General features: G+C 42.2%; 1 protein-coding gene and 1 non-coding gene across 3 annotated transcripts in view; both read right to left on the bottom strand.

Moving 5' to 3' along the window:
* Positions 1-218: 218 nt before the first annotated feature.
* The window catches only part of HAUS6 (HAUS augmin like complex subunit 6), a 37,970-nt gene continuing 11,564 nt past the window's right edge, over positions 219-26,624 (bottom strand). Inside the window, exons 6-17 of one of the 2 annotated variants that reach the window (XM_075559971.1) lie at positions 26,223-26,288; positions 25,868-25,916; positions 23,537-23,707; positions 20,879-21,072; positions 19,912-20,038; positions 19,358-19,460; positions 11,637-11,718; positions 10,556-10,619; positions 10,085-10,267; positions 5,888-6,023; positions 1,799-2,842; positions 219-1,027 (exon numbers count right to left, since the gene is read on the bottom strand). In XM_075559971.1, the coding sequence (XP_075416086.1) occupies positions 966-1,027; positions 1,799-2,842; positions 5,888-6,023; positions 10,085-10,267; positions 10,556-10,619; positions 11,637-11,718; positions 19,358-19,460; positions 19,912-20,038; positions 20,879-21,072; positions 23,537-23,707; positions 25,868-25,916; positions 26,223-26,288 (2,281 nt within the window). In that variant the 3' untranslated portion in view covers positions 219-965. Of the gene's footprint in view, positions 1,028-1,798; positions 2,843-5,887; positions 6,024-10,084; positions 10,268-10,555; positions 10,620-11,636; positions 11,719-19,357; positions 19,461-19,911; positions 20,039-20,878; positions 21,073-23,536; positions 23,708-25,867; positions 25,917-26,222; positions 26,289-26,624 lie in introns of those variants that run through there. The other variant, XM_075559972.1, reaches the window with a different exon arrangement.
* Positions 10,699-10,831, bottom strand: LOC142460512 (small Cajal body-specific RNA 8). The gene has a single exon (XR_012786704.1).

Raw genomic sequence — 26,624 nt, forward strand, 5'->3', positions numbered from 1 at the left:
AATAATAATTTATACATTATCAAGGGCTCATGAGAGAGGAGGGCGTGGGGAAGGATGGGGAAAATGAGCTGATATTAAGGGCTCAAGTAGAAAGCAAATGTTTTGAGAATGATGATGGCAGCAAATGTTCTGGACACAATGGATGGATGGATGGATTGTGAGAAGTGTTGTATGAGCCCCCAATAAAATGACTTAAAAAAAAACCAAGGCACAAATAGTAATTTTTAAATTTTATTTTTCTGTTAAAATATAAAATTAGATTAAATTATCAAAAGTCTAAATTAGACCAAATATAAACCTATCGTACAACCCACTGAATGGATTTATAAATGTTCATTAAAAGTGTCGTCATCATTCCATTTTTCTTTTTCTTGATGTATCTCCTCTGCCCAGCTTCACCACCATCACATGCACGTTAGTCCATCCAACATCACTTCTCAGAATTCATCCCCTTTAATAGCACTAAGCCCACGTAGATAGAGGTTTCCACTCACAAGTAAGTTTCTTCTCTTGACTACACTACACTCTTCTTATTTTCTGTTAGTACCAGAATGTTCCATAAAGAAACAAAAGTTACATATTTCTCTAAAAGGAAAGATCATTGGCTATTACACTAACCACTTCAGGAGAGGACATCAAAAACCACTCATCGTTATGTTTAATAAACTGAGATTTTAACAAAGTACAACTGTATAGCCATTTACTCGATGCTTACGTAACTCAAAATCTCACAATGTCTCCACATAACTCTCCACTTGGCTTTCCAAACCCTAACATGTCAACCCCATGTTCCTACTATAAATGGAAATAATCCAAGCATGCTTTCCTTATCTAAAAATATTACAGGAGGGGAAAAACATTTAAGATCTTTTAGGCTTTGAAAAACAGGGTTACATTCCCAATGTATACCTAAGTTTCTAGTCTGTAGCATAACTTCAAGCTAAGTGCATCTGAGTTCAATTGTTTTATCTTTTCATTTCAGTTGAAGCTTTTTCTGCATCAGGACTCATTCTCTCAATTTCTTCTTCTGCAAAATTGATTGAAATTAAAAAAGGGGGGAAACATAAGTAAACATTAAAAAGTAAAGTAAATATGATTAGATTCTTAGTAGCAAATGTTTTCTTAGGCAAAAGGTTCACACTTATGCAAACACTAAACTATGATAAAGTACCATTGCTCTTACTGAACCACCTTTTCTCCTGAACAACATGCCTCTAGAACCTCTCAGTACACTAGTGTTCATGACTGTGGCCAACTGAGAGTGATGTACAGTCAATCTGTCCCATCAGACAGGACTGTCCTCAAATGATATCAGAGCCATTTTTACAAATTCCTATCGTGAAGCACTTCAAGCATATCCAAAAGTGAGAAATTAATGATCCACTCATATGTACTCATCATCCAGCTTCAACAATTCTTACCACCGACCAACAGTGTTTTGAGTCTGCTTTCCACCCTCACTCATTGCAAAAACAGTTCTGGTATGGTCACAAGACAGAGTTCAAGTATTGCTTCTCAGACTTTTAAAAACCACCTCCCACCAACCAAAGCTTCACATTATAAAAGTAGTAGGTTTCAGATTAGGGGTGTTGTTTTCCACCCCTTCCCTACTATCTAATTGTGAAGACTCTGAAAGGACCCACAGAGAAACGGGTCCACGTCACTCAGCCTGGTTGGAAAGACTGGGGAGCATATTCTATCACCGCTTACAAACAAGGACCGTGCCCACGCCTTCGTGTATACAAAGTGGAGAGAAAACTTCAATTGCTGAATGTACTCAGCTCTAAAGGAATCTTACCTTTTAAATTAGGTAGAAGATCTCCAAGACTGCACGGTATCGCAGTCCTGATTCTTGGCTCCTCTGGAGAAAACCTAATTAGTGGTGAAAGAGACCGTTTCCTTTCAGCAAGGGCCATGCTTACAGATGGCTTTGGACAGTCCACGTGCGAATGCTGAGTGTCCAAAAACGTTTCATCTGTTTGCTTGTTATTAGGAGCAAGACGCAATTCTGCTTTGTGTCTTTCAAGAGTGCCAGGTATAGAAAGATCAGATTCTTCCTTTTTCTTAGAAAGAGACTTTTTCAGAGCCTCATATCGACTGCAAAGGGCCTGAAAACTGAAGTCTGATCTTGGAGTAGTAAATATGTCTCGCACATCTTCTGGACAAAGTCCACTGGGCACAGGACTATTTGGCTGCGGCTCAAAATTGAACTCTGTGTTATTGGAGCTGTTGAGACTTAGGTGCCCAACTTCCTCTGGAAGAGTTTCGTGCAATATGCCAAAACCAGTATCCTCAAAACTCTTACAACTAAATCCACTGGATAGCTGCAAAGAGCTCCATAATGCTGTGTTTGGCACGGAAGGTTCTTTATAAGAAGCTTGCAGGCAGTCTGGCGTTTCAGCATGCTCCTCTTGGCCGCCTCGCAGGAGCACACTCAGCCTGCTGTGCGGCGCAGGGGAGAACGCCTCTGTTTGACATGTTTCTGAAAGCTGGGTCTGTACAGCTGTACCTTCCAAATCTTGGACGCAACTTACATTCTTATTGAACAAAGCTGACGGACTCGGGGTCTGAGCGGCACCTGCATGACTGGCTGCCATGTGTTTCTCAGACACGGGTTTGAAGCAATCCGTAACAACTCTTGTTTCAGGCAAGTGAGATGGGCTAAAATCCGAAACAGCAGTTGTTGAGAGAAAACTGGCCATGCTAAATTCTGTTTGATCGTGCAACACAGGGAAGGATTCTGGCAAAATTTCTCTTTGTTCAATATCCATCTGAACTGGTTCTGTCCTCCTGTCATCTTCTATTTCAACAGCTTTTCTCCATGAGCTTCTAATTTCACTTACTAAGTAAAGAGAAGAGGGCATGCATACAATTTAGTAGCTTTCCTAAACATAAAGCATGCGACTAAATATTCTCTTTCATGTGCCAATAATAACGCCACTGAGCCATTCAGTAAGTGGATAGATAGGAAAGCTCCGGATAAAACAGGAGCAACACTTTAGAACCCCATCTCGAACTGCGCAAGCACGAGCTCACACGGAGAAACGAAAGCTGGTCCTGAAATGTGCATATACTTTTGTATAGCACGTACAAATGATACATCTGAAAAAGACACTTTCTGGGTCGTCTAGATCAGAGTTTGGCAAACTTTTCCTGTAAAGGGCTAGGGTGATATTTTAGACTTTGCACAACACCCAACCTGATACTCCTATGCAGCTGTGCCACTGTAGCAGGAGATCAGCCATAGACAAATGGGGCCAGGTGAGAATGCAGTGCAATTTTATTTACAAAAACAGGTGGGGCGGGCTAGATGAGGTGTGGGGGCCCGGTTTGAATCAACTTCCCACTGTCAGCAGCAAAAGGGATCTTATATATATATAACCACTCAGTCAGGATCTGCCTACAGGAGGAAAGTAGAATCAGAACTCTGCTGCACAAACCACAGGTAATAAGGAAGACACACGGGGCAGTCTGCCTAGCTTGATAGCGGTGGAAAGACCTACGCGCACCTACTACTTGGCTAATGCCGCTGGCTGGTTTGTGATGGACAGAAAACAGTCTATAAATGGTGATGGCAGGTCAGATCTGGAGATGGTGATTGTTTCTTTCCTAGTGAGCATATAGTCTTTCCTAGCTTATAAACACAAATAAATCAACATAAAAAATCTACATTATCTACACTCTTATAGAGTATCAAAGCTTAGTACACCCCAGTACACTGAGTTTAAGAGTCCCAGTAGCAGAGTGAGTTAAGCGTTTGGGCTGCTAACCAAGTTGTCTTGGTGATTTGAACCTACCAGTCCACACACAGAAACAAAGGTAAAATCTGCTTTCATAAAGATTTACAGCCTCAACTAGGAGGAAAAAAACTGTAGTAACCTAGCTTAACATGAGGAACTTCATCTGTGGGATACAGACAGATTTTTCCCTAGGTTGTCTCCCAATATTAGATGCCAAACCTAAGATGATGCTTGCTAACACAGAGTCAATGTCTATATACTTGGAGGTCAGTTACTTAAAGGTTATCTCCCTGAAGGTCATCAGCCATCTAGAGCAGGGGTGTCAAACTGGGGGCCCACGGGCCACATGCACCCCCCAAGGCAATTTTATGTGGCCCACAATGCTCTGAAATGAAATTAAAATAGAAAAAAATTTGTTATGAAGAAAATAGCACTTAGGGGAGATCGAGGCAATACCGCACACATAATTCCCTCATTAAATTTTATTTCAGAGCATCAGGGGTCACAAAAAAATTACTTTGGGGGCCACCAATTTGACACCCCTGATCTAGAGCAATCAGACCCTATTGTCTGTCGTACCCTAGGTGGGGCCCACTCCCAGCTGATAAGGATAGTGGATTGTTCCCCTGAAGGAGAACCCAAAGACAAGGTCAAGCCAACTCAAGGAGGGTCAAGGTTAGGCAGCCATCTTGACTTTAGAGTCTGCCTATCTTCTCACACGTGTACCCTAGCGCCTCCCCTTCCTATTGCGTGTACACCCCTAGCTCATCCCCCTTCTACTGCACGTATGCCTATAGTACAACCCCTTCCTATTATGATGTAATTGGGAGGCTTGCAGGTCCCCGAAATGTATGTAAGCCGTGATTGGAAATATATTCACGCTTTCTGAGAGGCCCTGGTTACTGAGATCCTGGCTGTCCCCGGAGGTGAGCAAGTGTATGCCTTGCCTGATGTCTCTTGAATTTTACCCCTCAATTACACAACTGCCCTGGATCCATTTGATTGTGGGGGCTGGTACCCCACCATCCATCTTGTTCAAACTGCCTCTAATCCCTGCTAGCACTTGCCCCCTTCTCCTCGTCCCTCTCCTGGCTCTCCCAACCTTGACTCTTCCAAGATGTCTGCACACCCTGCCTGTCCAGTTAGCAAAAAAGGTATACTTCTCAGAAGACCTTGGATTGGCACCTGCAGCTGTGCTGTTCCCTCCAACTCCCTTACTCTGCCAACCTGGTAAGAACTGCTAGAATCCCCCCTCCCCTTGAGTCAGCCCCCTATTTTGAACTATAAAAAGTTTGGAATTTCTTTGTTCTGGATCGAGAGGTTTCCAGAAGCTAGCCTACTCTCAGTCCAGCTGTTTAATAAAGGCTTTAATTAATACAGTGGTGTGGTTGATCTTGCTCCTTTTAATTACCTGAATTAACAATAAGTACAAGGGAGAATAAAATGTTCTACAGCAGCAGTTCTCAACCTATGGGTCGCGACCCCTTGGGGGTGTGTGTGTTGAACAACCCTTTCACAGGGGCCACCTGATTCATAACAGTAGCAAAATGATAGTGATGAGTAGCAATGAAAACAATTTCATGGTTGAGGGGTCACCACAATATGAGGAACTGTATTAAAGGGTGGCAACATTAGGAAGGTTGAGAAACACTGTTCTAGAATATGATGACAATTGTAAATCTCTTCAATATGATTGAATTATTGAATCGTATGATATGTGGATGAAGTGCTAATAAAACTGTTAAAACAAACAAAAATTTCACATAAAGATAACCCAACCTACTAAAAACACACTATTTACAGCCTCAGAAACTCGATGAGGCAATTCTACTCTTTCCTATCAGGTCACCTATAGGGTCAGAAACAACTCACTAGCAGAGGGCTTGGGCTTGGCTTATACTGAATACACTGGATGATGTAACCATATACTGTTCTTCGAGTCCATCTGTGGAATGCCACACGGTTAGAGTGCCTCCACTGAGTCCCTGAATGACTCTTCCATCAGAGCAAATGAGGAACCACCGACAACTGAACTGAAAGACACATGAGTATTTCAAAAGGCGCTTCCAGAGAACTTGTCAGAATGAGGGTTCATAGGGGTACTATCTAAGAAAGGAGGTAAAAGAGAAAAGGCATTAGGAACTTACTCAGCTTTTCTGGAGTTCGGGGAATTTGCTTCCTTGTTAAGAATGGGTTAGAAACCAGAGAGTCAATTAATTCCTCCAGTTTTACTTCCTTTCCTTCAGAAAGTTTTGGCGAATCAGATAAAACTGCCTTAGCAACCTAAAACAGGGGGAAAAGACAAAACAAAAACAACAAAGATTATCCAGCCCAGCTTTTTATGGCTGTTTTGTCATCAGCTCAATTCTGACTCACAGTGACCCAGGGAAGACCTGCCCCGTGGGGGCTCCTCACTGTCATTTAGCAAGAGATGACCTCCAGGCCTTTCCTTCCGCAGAGATGCTGTGCACATCACACCACTCAACCCCTCAGAGCCGAGCACTTCACCACTGCACCACCAGGGCTCCTTACCAACCCAATGACAGAACCCAAGCACTTCATAGCCAGCAGTCCCTCCCACAGCAAGGACATACAAAATAAGCTCAATGCAGAAGTTCCGGAATATCTACCAATCACCAAGGTAGAAAATGGTTCCCTCCCAAGCTTGATTGGGGAACCATTACAAAGGGGAGAACAGGTGAGTCTTTCCACTTGGGAAGCCGTGGGGGGGGGTCTGACAACGCAATGTCCTAAGCTGCTATACACATATCTGTCGTATATCTGACCGTGACAGCTCCGTGTCCACTAAAATGGCTACTTTGGGGTTTTAAGTTTAAAAAAAAAAATACCCCCACAGCAGGGCAAATCAAGAAGGGGAAATAACAGATCAGCAACTGGAGCAAAGCCAAGCCGCAAAAGCTCCTAAAGAACCCCAAAAATAGACTTGAGACTCGGAGGGGCAGCTCCCGGAATTCCCCCAGGACCAGTGGGGAGATAGTCATAAAGGTCAGAGAACAGATCTAGAAATATATATGTTCTCTCTCTCTCTTCCCCCACCCCTTTTTTTTCAATCTTTTGTTCTTTTTGTTTGGTCTATGTCATTGTTGGTTTGCCTACTTATATAAGATAGGCATGGGAAACAAGTTTGTAGAGAAAGCAACAGGACTGATAATCCCAGAAGGACTGGGCGGGAGAAGGTGACGGGGGAAGGATGCAGTGAACAAATGTCACAGACAAGGGAAATAGGGAATGAAAATCAACAAGGAGGATGCAGAGATCCTCCAGGTGTTGGAGCAACAGAAATCTAGCTAAGAGGCGGAAGTAGGGGGAACATGATGGGTGGGGCAGGAAGAAGGTAAAAGGAAACAGAGGAAGGATCTAGGAAGCAAAGCTATGGATAGAGGTATAAGCATAGGCGTGTACATACATACATTAATCCATAAAAATAGAAGTATTGGCCTATGGGCGTATATATATGTGTGGCAATACACTCAGTTAGTGGACGGACTTAGGGCCTCTGCTCATACCCTCCCTCAATACAAGAACACTTTGTTCTAACACACTTGAATTCTGTGATGCTCACCCCCCTGGCACAATCGCTGAAGACAAAACAGGTACATAGCAAATGTGGTAAAGAAAGCTGATGGTGCCCAGCTATTAAAAGATACAGCATCTGGGGTCTTAAAGGCTTGACGTTAAACAAACAGCCATCCAGCAGAGAGCAACAAGCCCACATGGAAGAATCACACCACCAGCCTGTGCGATGATGAGTTGTCATCGGGACCAGGTAACAGGCATCAGAGGACCCATAACGAATAAACAAAAACATACTGTTGAGAACGAGGGGGGTCAGAGAAGCAGAGACCCAAACCCACCTGTAGACACTGGAACATCCCCCAACAGACTGGTGACAAGGAAGGGATGAGTCAACCAGGGCACAGTAAGGCACTGATGAAATACACAGTATTCCTCTGGTTCCTGAGGCTTCCTCACCCCCACTATCATGACCCCAGTGCTGCTTCCATGCACAGGTATACATAAGAGATAGGAGCTCACGGCACGGGAAAGGGACCAGTGATACCAGAAGGGTAGGGGGAAAGGTGGGAGAGGAGGGATCAACACATAACCACCCCCACCCCCAAGGGGAAAACAACAGAAACCACGGGGGGAGACAGCAGACTGTGTGAGATACGAAAATAATAATTTCTAATATATCAAGGAGTCACTGGGGGAGAGGGGAGATACCAGGGGCTCAATAGAAAGTAAATGTCTAGAAAAGGATGGCAGCCTAGGTACAAGTGTGCCTGACACAACTGATGTATGGATGGATTGTAGTAAGAGTTCTAAGAGCCCCAATAAAACATTAAAAAAAAACATTTTAATAAAAAGTAATTAAAAACATATTGTTTTCAGTAAAAGCGTTAAGAAGTCGAGTTTTGAACAAAGCAGAATCTTCACTGTCATATATTTGTACCGTAACACTTCTATTAACAGTAAAAGGAGAGACTAGCAACTAAGTTCTTTGCCAGGATCCTCTGGCGATGAGGAACAAAGGCAGAGGAATGCATTTCAAATAGGAAAAGGATCTTAATTATAGGAGGCCTATGGCACAATGCTTAAAGCGCACAGCCGGCAACTGAATGGTCGTGGTTTGACCCCAGTAGCAGCTCCCCCAGAGAAAAGACCTGGTCATCTGCTCCCAAGAGGCTTACAGCCCACGAAATCCCGTGGGGCAGTTCTACCCTGTCCTATACAGTCCACAAGAATCAAAATCAGGTTGGCATACATGTTAACACAACAGTTAGCAATACAACTGGGAACAAAACATGTGTATGTAGATAGAAATCTCTACCCACCCACCCCCAAGATCCCTAAAAAACAAGCTTCATATAGCAATAATCAGATTAACCCCAACCTTCCCTTCTAACCTACGACAGGCACAGCGACTACTTAGACTTCAAACAGAGAATATCCTAGTCAAAAGCACCAATAGAGAAAAGTAATTTAACTTTACTGTCAGCTCTCTGCGATTTCCTGGCTCTTCTTGCTCAGCTCCATAGTCCACTCTGCTATGCCTTTCCTTTCATGGCGTGGTGGGCGTGGTGGGGTGGGGGTGGGGCGGGAGTTGACTGCCTACCTTTACTTTAGTGTAGTCAGTGTCAGCCAACCAATAAAAAGAAACCCTAGAACTTGAGGCGTCTAAAAATGTGGCCAGAGGTCATGGAACTGGTCTCATCTCTTGTTCTATCCCAAGAAAAATGGCTGATTTCTTATTTGGACAACTTATTCAGGCTGATCAGGCCTGAGCTACGAGAGCTCATCGCTGAGTGGAGGCCAACTCAGGGCGACCCTACCGGACAGGGCAGAACTGCCCCTGTGGGTTCCCTGGACTGTGACTCTGTATAGGGCTAGAAAGCCTCACCTTTCTCCACTCCGTAGCTGGTGGTTTGGAACTGCAGACCTTGCACTTAGCAGCCCAACACTTAACCACTATGCTACCTGGGCTCTGTGAGAGAAGGGAAGGAACTCTAATATCTAAATGTGCACTTAACCAAACTTTTCTTTCAGTCTTTCAGGAATATAAAGTCACGTATTTTCCGGCTGTTTAACCCAATTGAAACTATGTTAAAAGATGCTGCAGAAAACACAGAATAAAAATAGCAATCAAGATTTGAGTATCTGATTTGTGTAAACTGAGAGCAACACTGAAGAATACAACAGCCCACTTGAGATCGAGTCGACGCTGACTCACGGTGAACCCATGTGTGTCTGAGCAGAGCAGAGCTGAGCTCCACAGGGCTTCAAGGCAGAACACCAGGACCTGTGGGTTGGTCGCTGGGCACGTAACCATTTGTACTACCCGGGAACCCCGACCCTGAAGGGCAGAAGGATACAGGCGCTTTCCAGTGAAAAGTAGATCAGTGATAAGGGACAGAGCTGGGTCCGAAAAAGCCAGCTCACATAACAATTTAATCACTTATGAAATTTCCAGAAAGTCATGATAACAATACCTTGCTCAGTGATAAAATGAGTGTATAATCTTATTCTAATAATCAAAAGAGGGAGTTCAGCTAAAAGCAGACAACACTAACAGTATTGTAACAAAGGATTGCCCCAGATGCAACAACTTATGTGGCTGGTTTCATTCTAAAGATATCACACATGCATTATTTTTTAAACGTTTAGTAAACCTAGGTCTACTTTCCTGAGAATAATTCTGCTGCAACCATGATTTTGTGCAGCTGTGACCGTCTTTCTTCCAAATTTCCTCAGGTATTCATCTATGATCCCCACACCACTGAGCAAACAACCAACGTTTAAGCATACTTATTATATTTCCTAACCTCTTCTACCAAATGATCTTGCTCTTTTTGGAATGCGTCGCTTCTTCTGGCTGGCAGACACCCCCCGGCTGCACTCCTCCAGGCGGCTTTCGCGGCGTCGGCCAGGGCGTCTTCCACTTCAGATTCTGGTGCTTTCTTACTGGTTGTTCCCTCTTCCACTAATGAAGGCCTCACCTCCGTGTCCTGAAGACAGATATGTACTGTTAAAGGCATTAATAATCAGGGCTGGTCCTAAAGATTATCCGTTAGAGGCTTCTCTTTAACATGAACATATAAAATATGGTTAATTTTACTGTGAAATTATAGGCTCACGAGCCCAAGTAAACAATTTCATTTTCTCAACTTACACACAATGCAAAAGACATAAACAGAAATGCTACATAATGTGCAAATATTGGGAGATCTGAAAATAAAAGCCAAGTTTAGTGAAACTGCAAGGTGTAATTTAAACTGGTCAGAGTGAAGATGTACCTTTTCAAGATGGTTAACATTGCTTCTATCTGACAGTGAAGCTGACTGCAACAAAAAGGCAGGGCTACAAGGAAAACAGATGAACAAGTCAACATTCTAAGTAGAGAATTCCCCTCACTTGATTCCTCTCAACATTCTACAGAAACTGTCTGCCCCGTATCTGTCCGTGACGATTTAACTCAATTCGTCCCAGTCATCAAAAGGCAGTTTATTCTAGGGAGGTTTGGTGACAATTAGAGCAGCACACTTCAGCTCAATTTGTGTATCAGCCTCCCAAAAGAGGAAAATTTTATTTACCTGCTATATTAAAAAATAAGCTTGATTGTATTTTCAAAAAGGCTAAATTACCTGATGATCATTCCAAGACTTGGTACACAGTGAAAACAATTTCTATGATCTGAACTTGCATGATGACAATATCCTCAAGGTGAAAATTAGAGCATTTCACTGTACACAAGACTCTAAGATTGTTTTCACGTTTCATATTCAAAGCTAATTTCCCATAAACTCTACAGCCATCATGTACCATTTAGAGTAAAATCTTACTTACTCCGAGTTCTCGTTTGCGGCATTATACATAGTATTCCTTTATCCTTTACACACACACACACACACACACACACGTTCCTTTAGATAAACACAAAAACCTCACACGTCTCAATATTGATTACAATGTACGTTATTTTATTTTTAAGACCTTTAAAACAGTAACTTTAAGGTAACTATCTTGATTTGCAGAAGAGTTTTTCATTCCAATCATGGGGGAATCTGTTCACGGACTCAACACTTCTTCAACTTAAATATTATTGGGTTGGTGGGTCAATTCCAACTGAGATAACCGTCCTTCCGAACAGAGAACTGCCCCAGATGTTCCCAAAGCTGTGATCTTCACAGAAGCAGACTCGCCAGGTTTCTTCTAGAGTGGAGGGTGGGTTCGAGCCACTAACTTTTTAGTGATCAGCTGAGTGCTTTAACCACTGTGCCACCAGGGCTCCTTTTTAGACTGGGTGATGTGGAAATTAATTTAGGTTGTAACTAAAATTAATGTTAAAATTCACTATGAAAATTAAAACTGTCTTACCTCTGGGCTGCCTCATTTGCAGCTCTCCAAGTATCACTCTCTCTTCTGGAACCATTTTCTTGTTTACATTGCTTAGGTGTATCTAAACGAGTAAACAGTTAATCCCTGTTTAATTATGTGTGTACCATAGCACTATGGGAGACAACACTGGAGACACAGTGTGGGAATTGTGCCCCATTTGACTCCACCACACCAGGACGAAACACTAAAGGCATGCAACATAACAGCAAGGGGAGCAGAGCAATGAAGTCCCCAGCTAATACCAAAAATAGACTATGGGGCCAGGACGTGACACCCAATCAGACACCCAATCAGAAAACATTTGTAGAGTCCAACAAACAGGCCTTGCACTACTTATCAGCTTTTCTTTTTTGGGGTCGTTGTTTTTGTAGTTTTTGTTTTGTTTTCTTTTGTTTCTTTGTTTTGTGCAAATTATTGTCTCTGCATGTCTATCTAGATAAGATAGGTGGGATAAACAATCCCAATCCAGAGGAGAAAACAATGGGACCAACAGTTCCAAGGAGACAGAGGGGGGTGGGGGGCAGGGGAAAGGAAGTGGGTGTTAACAAAGCCAGGGACAAAGGTTCAAGTGATCTAAAATCAATGGTGGAGGGTATGGGGGGCCTGGTAGGGCTTGATCAAGGCAATGTAACCGAGAGGAATTACTACTGACACCCAAATGAATGCTGAACATGATAGTGGACAAGAAGAAAGTAAAAGGTAACAGAGGAAAGAACTAAGAGGCAAAGGGCATTTATAGAGGTCTAAATTCAGGCATGTACATATGTAAATATATTTATATATGACAAGTGGGAAATAGATCTATGTACATATATTCATAGGTTTAGTATTAAGGTACTAGATGGACATTGGGCTTCTACTCCATTACTCCCTCAATGCAAGAACACTTTGTTCTACTAACCTGGCATTCCATGATGCTCACCTTCCTGACAAGATCACTAAAGACAAAGTGGGTACAAAAGCAAATGTGGTGAAGAAAGCTAATGGTGCCATCTATCAAAAGATATAATGTCCAGGGTCTTAAAGGCTTGAAGATAAACAAGCGGCCATCTAGCTCAGAAGCAACAAAGTCCACATGGAAGAAGCACACCAGCCTGTGTAATCTCAAGATGTCAACAGGATCAGGTATCACGCATCAAAGACCCAAAACAAAAAACCCTATCATTGTGAATGAGGAGTGCTAAGTGGAGACTCAAAACCCATCTGTAAGTAACTGGACATCTCCTTACAGAAGGGTCGCGGGGAGGAGACGAGCTAGTCAGGGTGCAGTATAGCACCAAAGAAACATACAACTCTCCTCTAGTTCTTTAATGCTCTCCCTGCCTCCCACTATCATGATCCCAATCCACCTTACAAATCAAATCTGGCTAGACCAGAGCATGTACACATGGGTGCAGATAAGAGCTGGAAACACAGGGAATCCAGGATAAGCTCCTCAGGACCAATAATGAGTAGAGTTAACAGGAGGGGAAGGTAAAGGTGGGGAGAGAAGGGGAAAACTGATCACAATGATCTACATATAACCACCCCCCCGGGGGGGGATTAACAACAGAAAAGTGGGTGAAGGGAGACATCGGTCAGTGTAAGACATGAACAAATAATAATTTTAAAATTATCAAGGGTTCATGAGGGAGGGATGGTGGGGGAGGGAGGAGGAAAAATGAGAAGCTGATACTATGGGCTCAAGTAGAAAGAAAATGTTTTGAAAATGACGATGGCAACAAATGTACAAATATGCTTGGCACAATGGATGGAGATATGGATAGATGTATGGATAAGGGTTGTATGAGCCCCCAATAAAATTACTTAAATAAATAAATAAATAAATTTTAAAAATGCTCAGGTCATATGAGCCTGGAGCTTTATTATTAACACTATCTTACAAAAATGTTTATTAAAAATTAGGTGTGTACATTTTAATTTTTAAGAACTTGTAAAAAGAAAACATAAGCTGAGTAATACAAAGGTGAAAGGAAAGGACCACTTTTCTATTGTTACATATAAAGAGATGGTAGGACGGTATTGGAGAACATACAAAAGAAGGCTTTTAGAAAACTGAGAGCTCGAAAAAAATAAAAAGAAAACTAAGAGCTCATACTAATGAAGTTTCCAAAAGAAAGTTACGCCCTCACTCTCCAGCACTGTACATATATCATGCAATTACCACTAAGGCAGAAACAAAGCCAAGTTTACATTGCTTGACACGTTTGTGCCTGGCATCAATCACAAATCCAAAGTTATGCCTCAACATATCACTGACTAGCCATGTGACGCCCACAGTTAATAACAATGGGAGATGGTGGGGAGAGGTATCCTAAAGGGGCCCTGGTAGTACAACTACGTAAGTATTTGACTACTGACTAAAAAGGTGGTAGTTTGAGCGCACTACTCATTCCATGGGGGGAAACCTGGACATTTTTTCCCCGTACAGATTACGGTCTATAAGGCAATTCTACTCTGTCATACTGGGGCATCTGAGTGAGAATTGACTCAACATAACAATCTTCGATTGCCATTAAAAAACTAAGCCAAGATCAAAGACAGAGACCCTACTTAACACAGTCAGTTAAGGAAAAGATCCTCATGAATAAGAAAAATATGTTCAAGTATCAGAACATTTTGATAGACCTAGCACAGTTACGTTGAAGCTGAAAAATACTAAGTCCACAGGACCAAAATACAAACCTGAGGTTATTCCACAGAATTTCAAGGATTTCCCATAAACAGATAGGTTGAACACTAAGGACAGAAGACCTGATGAGCTGTGGGACAACATTAAAACCATCCTTTATGAATAAAGGAAAAGGTCATTAAAAGACAAGAAAGAAAAGATCTATGTAGATGCTAGAAAAGACCCTAAAACTTGCTCTTAATCATAGAGGAGGCAAGGTAAATGGAAGAAATGATTAAGTCAAAGAGCTGAACAGAAAATTTCAAAGAGCAGCTTGAGAATACAAAGTAAGATGATAATGAAATACGCAAAAACCTAGCGATAGAAAACCAAAAGGCAAAGGATACTCAACATACCTTAAGCTGAAAAAACTAGAGGACGGCAGAGAAGGGGGGAGGGAGACTCCGGATAGGGCAAGATATGGCAAAATAACGAGGTATAAATTACCAAGGGCTCATGAGGGAGGGGGGAGCGGGGAGGGAGGGGGAAAAAAAGAGGACCTGATGCAAAGGGCTTAAGTGGAGAGCAAATGCTTTGAGAATGATTGGGGCAGGGAATGTATGGATGTGCTTTATACAATTGATGTATGTATATGTATGGATTGTGATAAGAGTTGTCTGAGTCCCTAATAAAATGTAAAAAAAGAAAAGAGGAGAAAAAAATGATTAGGGCAAAGAATGTACGGATGTGCTTTATACAATTGATGTATGTATATGTATGGACTGTGATAAGAGTTGTATGAGCCCCTAATAAATTGTTAAAAAAAAAAAAAAGCTGAAAAACTGAAGAAAAATTCAAGCCTTAGGTTATAATATTTAGAGTCTATGAATATTGAATGATGCAGGAAGCAAAAGCATACAGAAAAAAAAAGCCTGTGTGATCACGAGGTGTGGAAGGAATCAGTTATCAGGCATCATCAGAACAAACAATCCTATCATTGTGAATGAGGGGGAGTACGGAGTGGAGAGGAGTGGAGAGGAGTGGAGACGCAAAGCCCATCTGTAGGCAATAGGACATCCCCTTACAGAAGGGTCGCGGGGAGGAGATGAGCCAGTCAGGGTGCAGTGTAACAACAATGAAACATGTCACTTTCCTCTACTTCCTGAATGCTTCCTCCCCTCCACCACCATCACCCCCCCACTACTATGATCCCAATTCTACCTTACAAATCTGGCTCTAGGGGATGTACACTGGTACAGATAGGACCTCGAAACACAGGGAATCGAGGGCGGATGATCCCTTCAGGACCAGTGGTGAGGGTGGTGATGCCAGGAGGCTAGAGGGAGGGAGGGGTGGAAAAGGGGAAGAGATTATAAGGGTCTACATATAACCTCCTCTCTGGAGGATGGACAACAGAAAAGTGGGTGAAGGGAGACATTGGATAGTGTGAGATGACAAAATGATCATTTATAAATTATTAAGGGTTCATAAGGGAGGGGGAGCAGGGAGGCAGGGGGGAAAATGAGGAGCTAATGCCAGGGGCTTACATGGAGAGCAAATGTTTTGAGAATGATGAGGGCAATGAATGTTCAAATGTGCTTTACACAATTGATGTATGTATGGATTGTGCTAAGTTGTATGTACCACTAATAAAATGACTAAAAAAGAATATAGAAAAAAGACATAGTTCATATTGAACTATTTCAAGAAGTATGAGCAAAAACCAATGAAACGAAAAGAAGTTCAAGCTGCAGTGAAAGCATTAGCCAAAAGCAAGACTCCAGGAATGGGTGGAATACCAATTGGAATGTTTCAACAAGATGATGAAGCACTGAAAACACTCCCTTATCTATGCCAGGAAATGTGGAAGACAGCTACTTGGTCAACTGATTGGAAGACATCCATTTGTATCTATTCCAAAGAAAGGTGACCCAACAGAATTCTCAAACTACAGCACACTGTCATTAGTATTACACGCAAGTAAAACTTTGCTGAAGATCGTCCGACACCGTTCCAGCAGTACACTGACAAAGAGCCGCCGGATCCAGACGAGGGTAGAAAACAAAGAATGTCACGGCTGATGCCAGATGGATTTTGGCTAAAAGCAGAGAATACCAGGAAGATGTACTGTCTGAGCATGAGAGGAAAGAGAAAAGCCACAAGTTGGAACACATGAACTCAGGAGATATGAACCTGAAATGGGGCACAGAAAGGAGGGGCCAGGCACCAGAGGGCATAACAAAACAGGTAATAAAAAGCGCAGACACTGCCTCCTACCATGAACACACAAACACTGCTAAACAAAATGTGATAGTTCAAAAAAAAAAAAAAATGTGATAGTTCATTGTGCCAGCCTGGCCGATAAACACAAGGAGGATTAACTGAAGGGCAGAGGGATAAATGGCTCGGTGAGCCTCACCTTGCTTGTTCTGTGCCTCAGTTTAAAGGGGTACACTACCTGTGGGATGCCTAGCTTGTAGACTGTGTCGCTGTAAGTTGAGGTCCCTTTAAGCCCACACGATTGGAATGTTCATCTCTGGAGCTGGGGATCGACAGTTGATGACAGTTGGGGACCTGCCTTGCTGTTTGCTGCCTGGATATATATAGCCCAGCTCTCTCTACAGAAGGGGACTGGCAACTGGCGGCTCTCAAGCCTTAAAGGACTGCTAGTGTCTCACTGCTTTATAATTTAACTGTTAATTTCTTGTAGTATCTATCTGTATATAATTTAACGGTTCATTTCTTATATTATATATCTATCTTTATAAATATATTTATATATAATTACTAGCAATCTGGTTTGTCTCTCTAGAGAACCCTGTCCAACACACAAGAAGATTGTGAAGCATGCCCAAGATGAGCAAACAAAATCCATCACACATCAGAACAGAAAACAAAAGGCTTATACACTAGGGCAAGTTCAAACCGAGAAACCAGGACCCAATAAATCAAGGCAACAAAGACCTACTGCCTCCATCATCTCTCTCTCTCTCTCTCTCTCTCTCTCTCTCTCTCTCTCTCTCTCTCTCTCTCACACACACACACACACAGCCTCTCAGGCTACCTGGACCGGGAAGATGTGCAGCAGAGGCTGCCCTCCGGCAAGGACACACAAAGGTCCCTCTAACACTGAAAGGAGGCTCAGCTAGATGTAGTAGAGCTATGGTTTAGGTGAGTGGCATGGTAGTTGAAACTGATTCTAAAATGGACATAAGATGATTACAGGATTATTGACCATTTTCTCAGTGTGATAATAATACAGTATTTATATAACAAAATATCCTTATTTTTAAAGGAAGTTGTGCTGAAATAACTAAGGGTAAAGGGACAATGTCTACAACATACTTTGCTGGGGAAATATGCACACATATACAAATGTGACAAAAGTTAATTTGTGGACCCAGGTGATAGGTATTCAAGCAATTACTATTCCAGTAAAACACTGCTGGTTTCCACACACATACCTGCATATTTGTGTTTATAGCAGTATTATTCACAATAGCCCAAAATTGGGAACAACCCAAATGGCCACCAATGGCCATGTGGAATCAATGTGGAATATCCACTCAAAGGAATGGTATTTGATAAGTGGGAGAAATGGTCACTGAAAGCACAGGGATTTTTTAGCAGTGTTAACATTATTCTAAAACTGACTGTGGTGAAGGGTGCAGATATCAGTGACTATATTAAAAACTTCTGGACACTGTCAATGGATGAATTGTGTGATATGTGAATTATATCTCAAGATGATTTTAAAAGGAAAAGGAGCTACAACACGGAAGAGCCGTTTTAAGTGGGTACTAGTGAGAAACGCCAAATCACAAAAGGTAACACATAAAGCAGCATACTGTATGATTCTGATTATGTGAGCAACCCAGAAGAGGCAACAGCATCGAGACAGCCCACGTGGCTGGCTGGTGCAGGAGGGAGAAATGGGGCGTCCCTACATAATGAGCATGGGATTTATCCTCTGAAAAGAGGGAAATATTCTACAATTAGGCAGAGGGGGCAATTGGTTGTACACAATGTAAGTTTGCTAAGTGCCACTGAGAGTGAGTGGTACACGGGAAATAAACTTGGTTGTATTTTACCACAATGAAAAAGTGGGAACAAAAGCTGAGTTATTGTGCCAACCTGGCCAATTAACACATGTGGGGTTAATTGAAGGGCGCAGAGATAAATGGCTCCGTGAGCCTCGCCTTTCTAGTTCTTGGGTCTCTTGCTTTCTGATGGTAGGACCAGGGTGCAGCTGCCTTAGCCCGTTTACCTGCTTTAGCTGGCAAGGCTCACTTCCTGCAAGACATCCCTGAGGAGAAGCCACATGGACCTACCCCGATGCAGCCCTGGGTGCTGGAGCACCCATGTGGAGACCCCTGCCAATGCTGAGATGCTTACACGCTCAATGACTCAGCTTTCCTCCTGCAGTCGGCACCATTGCATCTGTTTTATGAGATGGAGAAGGACTTTGTGGATTGGTTAATATTGGACTTGTGGGCTTGGGCAGCACTGGGTTGGGATGTTCCCTTGATGTGCACTTAACCTTTATTTAAAACTCTCTCTTATACATAAGTTTCTGTGGATTTGTTTCATTGATAGAGAATTAGTACCTTCAGCTGGGAGGGGTGGATCTATAGACTGGGCTTGGTCAATTGTTTCTAGGAGCTCAATAGCCTCCTCTTCTGGATCATCAGCCCATATGTTCCCAGCCCATGTTTCAGAGTCCCAATTTTTCCCGATCAATGCCCTCACTGTGGTATCAGACACTGCTCTTGAGCTGCAATTCAGCTGACATCTACACCTTAATCCTATAATCCTGTGAATATGTTCCCCACCTATGAAAGTTTGCAAGCCAACCACTTCATGCCTTTATCTGACCTCTGGCTAGACAAAGAAAAACTACCATGAGGGAGAGACCAAACACACATCAACTCTCTATCTTATGATCTGTTAACTCTCTTTTACGTAAGTTTCTGTAGATTTGTTTCTCCAAAGTACCCAGACTAACACAAAAGCCAATGGAAAGGAGCTACTATCACAGTCAGTAATAGAGCAGAAGAAGGTTTAAAAGAAAAAAAGATAAATAACCTACCTGGAAGTGAAGCAGGATACTTAAAAAGAATACTCGTTGCATAGGCTTCTTCTGAGGCAGGATCGAATGACAGGGGAGACATGGGTGGCAAAAGATCGACAGCCTTTAAACAGAGAATCCACAATATGAAGTCGGCACGTTATACTCACTACCACCATTACACTGCTAACTTCATTGACACATGGATTTTTGATTTTTCAGTCCCAACAAAAACAGTTTCCGAACATATAAAGTAGCCAATGGGAACTATGGTTTAACTCAAGGAGTACAATATTAGCAACAATAGTAGGGATTCCTTGGTTCTCCAACTACTTCACACCAGGAGAATGTTTCCTGTTTAGACACTCAAGTCAGAACAGCAGCTATGGGATATTCTAAGACATTCACAAAAAGTACTGCATGAAAACATCTGAGTTTTATACTCATATGCAAAGACGACAAGCATGTCTATGCCACATCTCCAGGTCATTGGGACATGACACACCAGGAAAGGCCACGGCCTTAGTGGCGGTCAGTGTTACTTACTTTCCCCATAGGAGGTCAAGGTTACTTACTGGAGAAACGCTTGTAATTAGATCGAAAGGAGACAGACCAAGAAATTCTTTCCACTTTTTATGCCAGTCTCCTTGTTTCTCAAAAATAGATTGTCTTATGGTGGTGAGATTCTCTTTTATTTTACACCTATAATGGCAATAAAAATTTTATCCAAATTACAAATACATCAAAAGGTACTGAGTAAAATTTAGGAAACAAATGATGGTTGCAGTTAAAAGGAAGGAAATACAAATCAAAGTGCAGTCACCCTTACTCAGTGCTTGAAGTACCTTTGCTCTTTTTCAAGGCCAGAAAGCCATCAGGAGTTATTTCCCAACACACCTTTCTCAAACAGTAGCCTTTCCTAGTTCTAAACTCAAGAGCTCTGCTACTAGGTGGTCCTTTCCCCATGACATCCCTCCCCCGACCTCTCAATCTTGCTGCTCAGAGAAAAAAATTTCGAGGCCTACTTTGGCTTAGTAGAACCCACCAAAAAAATTAGCTAAGGAAAAATAAAAGTTACAGTATCTTAAAGATACTACTCAGGAAATTAAAAAAAGGTTTATTTTTCTAGATAAGGAGAAAACTACATTAATTTTCCTTTCTACTTCTTGTGTCTCTCTTGGGAATTGATCAGATATTAAAGTTTTTCAGTATAAATGGAATATTTACAGTAGGCGTCCTCAAACTACGGCCCGCCGAGGACATTTATCTGGCCCGCCGGGTGTTTTTGCCCCATTTTGTTTTTTTATTTCAAAATAAGGTATGTGCAGTGTGCATAGGAATTTGTTCATAGTTGGTTTTTGTTAAACTATAGTCCAGCGCTCCAACAGGTCTGAAGGACAGTGAACTGGCCCCCTGTTTAAAAAGTTTGAGGACCCCTGATTTACACCAAAGAATTCTAACTATATATGAGCTTTGCTGAGGTAAGTTATCAAAACCACCCCTAATCCTCCCACAATACAACAGAAGAGCTTTCTGGCATACCTTGTGTGCTTCAGATCTGATAATCTTTTTCTCTGAAATTTGGTCTCTTTTTCAAGGTAGTGAAGGTCTATTGACAGCCTTGCTTGATCAGCCTGACACTGTTCAGATTTCATTATTTTCAAGACTTCATTTAATAACTGAATAATCGTTAATAGGTTCAATTTTCCAGCCTCATAGACATTTCCTATGTGCAACTAAGGATTTAGGGATGGGGGAGGGGAGGAGAAAGCAGTAACTATAGGTTATGAAGATTAAAATAAATTGCTACCTAATACATTTATGCATTTTATTATTATAAAGTTTACTTTAAAGAATTTTAAAAAATTAATTCCTTCCCACCAAAAATTTTGTTTCTAATATAAGCAACTGCTGTGAAAGAACATGACATGCTACAAACAATAGGATAAAGACAGAGGGTAAAGAGTAGGTTTGGAGCAACATCACAAATGTTCTTTTTATAACAAAAGGCACAGAAGATGGGGCTTTCCTCTCCCACAGAGTCAGAAACCCACAGGGGCGGTTCTAGCCTGCCCTGCAGGGCTGCGATGAGTTGGCACTGATTTAGTGGCAGAGAGTTTGTTTTAAAGACTGCATCCACACTTCTGCAGATTTATCTGGCAGTTTTCAAAACACCTAAATATACTGCCAGCATCTTAAAGAGTATAGATTTCACACAGAAATTCCACTCAACTTTTCAAAGGTTTCATCATATCTCACCTCTCCACCGCTCTTTTCTTTTTTTTAATTTTTTTTTTATTTTATTATTTTTTTTCCACCGCTCTTTTCTTTGAATGAGGATGCTCACTGATGTATTTTACCTGCCCATCTCTGGGAGAAATTCGAATTCTAGGTCTTAAGTTTTTACACACTTTGAGGCTGATGTTCTTATCATGTCACGCCTTAAACTGAATGTTCTTTGGAGTGGAAAAAAAGTAATTTATCTTTCTACTTCCTGTACGCTGTCAATACTTGGCATACAGCTAATGCTTAGTAAATCAGGTGTTTGCTAGAAAAAATAAATATGTGCTATCTAAATGGAAATATCCCATGAGCAGGCAGTTTAGGTAAAAGGGAGATAGTAATGTGGGACTACTATGATAAAAGAGGTGGTTGACGCTAAAGACAAACGTGTGCATAAGCAAATGTGGCGAAGAAATCTGATGGTGCCTGGCTATCAAAAGATAGCGTCTGGGGTCTTAAAGGCTTGAAGGTAAACAAGCGGGAATCTAGCTGAGAAGCAACAAAGCCCACATGAAGAAGCACACCAGCCTGTGTGATCACAAGGTGTCGGAGGGATCAGGTATCAGGCATCATCAGAACAAAAAAATCATATCATTGTGAATGAGAGCAGGGAGTGCGGAGCGGAGTCCCAAAGTCCATTTGTAGGCACTGGACACCCCCTTACTGAAGGGTCGCGGGGAGGAGACGAGCCAGTCAGGGTGCTGTGCAGCCACGATGAAACATACAACTTTCCTCTAGTTCCTAAATGTTTCCTCCCCCTCCCCCACCCCCACTATCATGATCCCAATTCTACCTTACAAATCTGGCTAGACCAGAGGATGTACACTGGTACAGATAGGAACTGGAAACACAGGGAATCCAGGGCGGATGATCCAGGGCCAGTGTTGTGAATGGCGATACCAGGAGGGTGGAGGGAGGGTGGATTGGAAACAGGGAACAGATTACAAGGATCTACATATAATCTCCTCCCTGGGGGACGGACAACAGAAAAGGGAGACGTCGACAGGGCAAGATATGACAAAATAATAATTTATAAATTATCAAGGGTTCGTGAGGGAGGAAAGAGCGGGGAAGGGAGGGGAAAAATGAGGAGTTGATGCCAGGGGCTTATGTGGAAAGCAAATGTTTTGAAAATGATGAGGGCAATGAATGTGCAAATGTGCTTTACACAACTGATGTATGCATGGATTGTGATAAGAGTTGGATGGGCCCCTAATAAAACGATTAAAAAAAGAGAGGTGGTTGAAGCCATAGAATGGGGTTAGTACAGTAGGGGTGAATGTGACTAATGGGCAAGAAACCCACTCCTTTCTAGCTGATTCTGACTCAGAGCAGAGAGAAAACCACTCCACGGGGTTTTTCCAAGGCTACGCATCTATGTAGCAGCAGACTGCTGGATCTTTCTTCCCCCGGAGTGGCTGGTGTGTTCAAACTGCGGAACGCCTGACCCACGGTGCCACCAGTCCTCTGTGCACTAGGAAAAGGGGGCCCTCAAGGAACCACAAAGAATGCCACCATGAAAAGTCATCAGAAGGAAAGCAGCAGGGAAACAGTCCAGCCGTGGAGAGAACGAAGCATTTTCCAAAAAACATGTGGCAATCGGGAGGGTGGCCTCCTTGAAAAGTTCTGAAGGACGAGCGTCATCTTCCCTCCACGGCACGGCACAGACTGTGAGTGAAAGTTGACGGAGGCCCTTAGAAACACCCCTCCTTATGGAAGCTACGACTACATGTACACACAACACATTCTGAAAGCGTAAAACACTAAAGAAAAGCAGCATGTAACATGCTAGTATAAAATAATGGGACAGATGTTTTCTCAGCAGCTTTCCTTGGTTAATTGCCATGAAAGCAGACACAGTAAAACCCTTGCCATCCCAACAGCAACTTGAAGCCGCTCTTACTCTGGAATGCTTACCTGACACATCTGTTTTTCAATGTTGTCAAGTAGAAGCCTTGGAATACTAACAGACACATCGGTCCCATCTAAAGAGTACTGGTTAACGAGGTTAAGAACGGAACCAACAACTTCTCTCTCTTCTTCCAGAAACACGATCATTTCGCTCACTAAAGCCCACAATGACCGAACCTTGGAAAACAGACAAAAAAAAGATATTTAACATAGTCTCAGCATGCACTAAAGAAAGTAAGACATAAATTTATACTCCTTCTGAGGAACAAATAGTTATCACTGGAATAATTTCTGAAGAAAAAATTAAACAACTGTATTTTAGCAGTATCAAAGCAGTGAATGACATGACTGTCAAAATGTGTTTTAAGTCCAATTTCTGTACGAATCTAACTCATTACAATTTCCAAAGCAAATCTAAGCAGGCTTACACTATACCAACAGACAATTAACATTTCCTGTAGTTTGATACGCCATTGAGCTAATAAAGATTTTGAAGGGATAAAATAAATGATTGGGGAAGGGGGGGGTTGGGGAGACAAGATATTATGCAACAATTTTAAAAGTCATTCAAGTTTCAAGTATGAAAAAGCCTGCTTCCCAAAAGTCAGAGAATCTTTGGCAGATACTAACATGTATGTCCACTGAAACCCAGGTCCAAGAATATTCACAGTACTATTACTTGTAATAATGAAAAACTGGAAACTACACACAGGTTCAAAAGAGTGGACTAGGTACTCAGACAGTCAGAAGGGTAAACGATGCTTTATGCATGCACGAAACCATTATCTAGCAGTAAGACAGACATATTACAACTACACACAAAAGCATGAATAACAGCACAAACATGTCGAGTCAAAGCTTACACATGAGCATATATTGAACGAATGCATTTTATGTATTTCTATCTATAGAAATTGAAAAACTCGGGGAGGGAGGGAGAGGGGGAAAAAAAGGAAACCGAGCTGATTCCAGGAACCCAAGTGGAAGGTGAATTTTGAGAACGACGAGGGCAACGAATGTATAAGGGTGCTTTGCTCAATTGATGTATGTATGGATAGTGATATGAGTTGTATGAGCCCCAATAAAAGGATTTATTAATAACAAAAAAAATTGAAAAACTAACCGTTGATTGCTATAAGGAAGGGCTCAGGACTGTTTGCACTTCAAGAGAAAGGGCTATAAGTGAAAGGAGGCTTGAAGGCAGGTCTAGGGTGCTGGAAATGCCATTTCTTAAAGTGAAGCTGGTTACATGTATGTTTACTCTGTGACAATTCATCCAGCTATACACTGACAGCGTGTTTGCGCTTTTCGGTTTGTGCTGAATGCTTTAGTAAAACTTACCAAGAGAGGAAAGAGGTAGATAAATAGGATAACCGAACCCAAGCCAATGTCTGCCTTCCCCTGGCATGCCTGAAATATTCACTCTCTCTAACAGCGGTGCTCCAGGGCGAAGTGAAATCCTCCCAGGAAGCCTCACTGGACAGCACGTTAGAGGTGTCACCAGATGACATGACCTAGACACGTTTACAATGCTCCAGATTTTTCAAGTCTAAAAGTTTGATCTTGTCAATAACTCAGGGAACTGATCTGACTCAAACTCAGCAGACGTTAAAGAACACATTTCGGCGGGTTAATACTGGTGCACTACAGTAACAGTGCGAGCTCCTGCACCCAGCAATCGGAACGTGCACACGCACTATTGCACACGCACTGCCTGGAAGTGCCACAGAAGCAGTGACTCCTGCTTCCTGGTCCCAGAATTAAGACCAGCGCTTGTCAATAGCAAGTGATCAGTAGTGACTGAATAAACAACTGCTGCCCAAAAAGGGGACTCACTTTTTCCAGCCAGTGAAGACAAATCACTACCAGAAGATTCATCCAGGCCAAAGGAAGGCCTAGAAAGCACTTCTACCCGACAGCAAAGCCAGGCTCCGCAGGGGTCACACCATTCCTGCTTCTTCCCTAGCCAGTTGCAATGTGACCACGTTTTTCTCCCCCTGCTTACTAGCTCCTGTTCCGTTTATATTGTATTTAGATCCATAAAGTTCCAAGCAAGCCCAATTTGTCTTGCTGACATGAAAGATTTTTAGTTCAACCACACCTAAAAATACTTCTGTCAATTAAGTCTCATAAAGCATAGACACGTTTTTCCCCAGTATATTCAAGAGTTGGGTGATCCCTTTGCATCTGAACACCACCTATGGTGAGGTAAAAATTAGTAATATAATAGAGCTACAACAAGAAATGGCAAGAAGAGAGATTAAAGGGTCTAAAAGAGCAAACACTGCATATTATAAAAAGAATAGATTCCGAGTCTCCCTTCATAAATTGTCTCACCTTTTGAACTTTCTCTTGTAGATTACTTTGGTCCTCATAGGGTTCCATTCTAGTCAAAAATGTAATAACCTAGTTAGTCATCAGAAAAGCATATGGTAATGTAACATCTGAAAAGCTAACTGATCTGCAAACTCACTCAATAACAACCACTCCAATGAAACACAGAAATAAAATTCCAGCTCCAAGCAACAATGCGTTCCAAAGAGAACTGGGCTAGATGTAAGAAATGTGTTCTAGCCCTACCAGTATTGTGCTAGTTACATATTATTTTTATGAATGTCTTCAGGACAGTATTTCCTCACCTTTAAAATGTAGGTACTATCTGAGGAGACTTTCAGTTCTAAGAGCTACTTACTTTTTAAGGTGGTTTTGCAGTACTACACATTCTGCTCTCAATTCTCGTAATCGCTTAACGGACAATCTGCCAAAAACAAACAAATTATCTGTGGGAAACAGGAACAGGAAGAGAGGGTAGGCAGACGAATTCTTTATGTTCATATTTAAGCTGCCTGGGAGGCCAGGGTTTGGGTGGAGGGAGGCTTTCACACTTGTGAATTAGAGATGAGTCCCAACCACATTCTCATAAGATTAATTTCCACAATATCCTCCCACAAGAGAGCTACCTTAACGTGACCACTTGCGTGCACATGGCTGACTGCTATCTGGCCAACAGCTTCATCTATAGACGCCAACATGTGCTATTATTGCTCTCTGCTCAGAGGACAGTCACTCCCCATTAGCTGCCCCAGCACTGGTG

This window comes from Tenrec ecaudatus, chromosome 10 (assembly GCF_050624435.1).
Source record: "Tenrec ecaudatus isolate mTenEca1 chromosome 10, mTenEca1.hap1, whole genome shotgun sequence".
Lineage (NCBI taxonomy): Eukaryota > Metazoa > Chordata > Mammalia > Afrosoricida > Tenrecidae > Tenrec > Tenrec ecaudatus.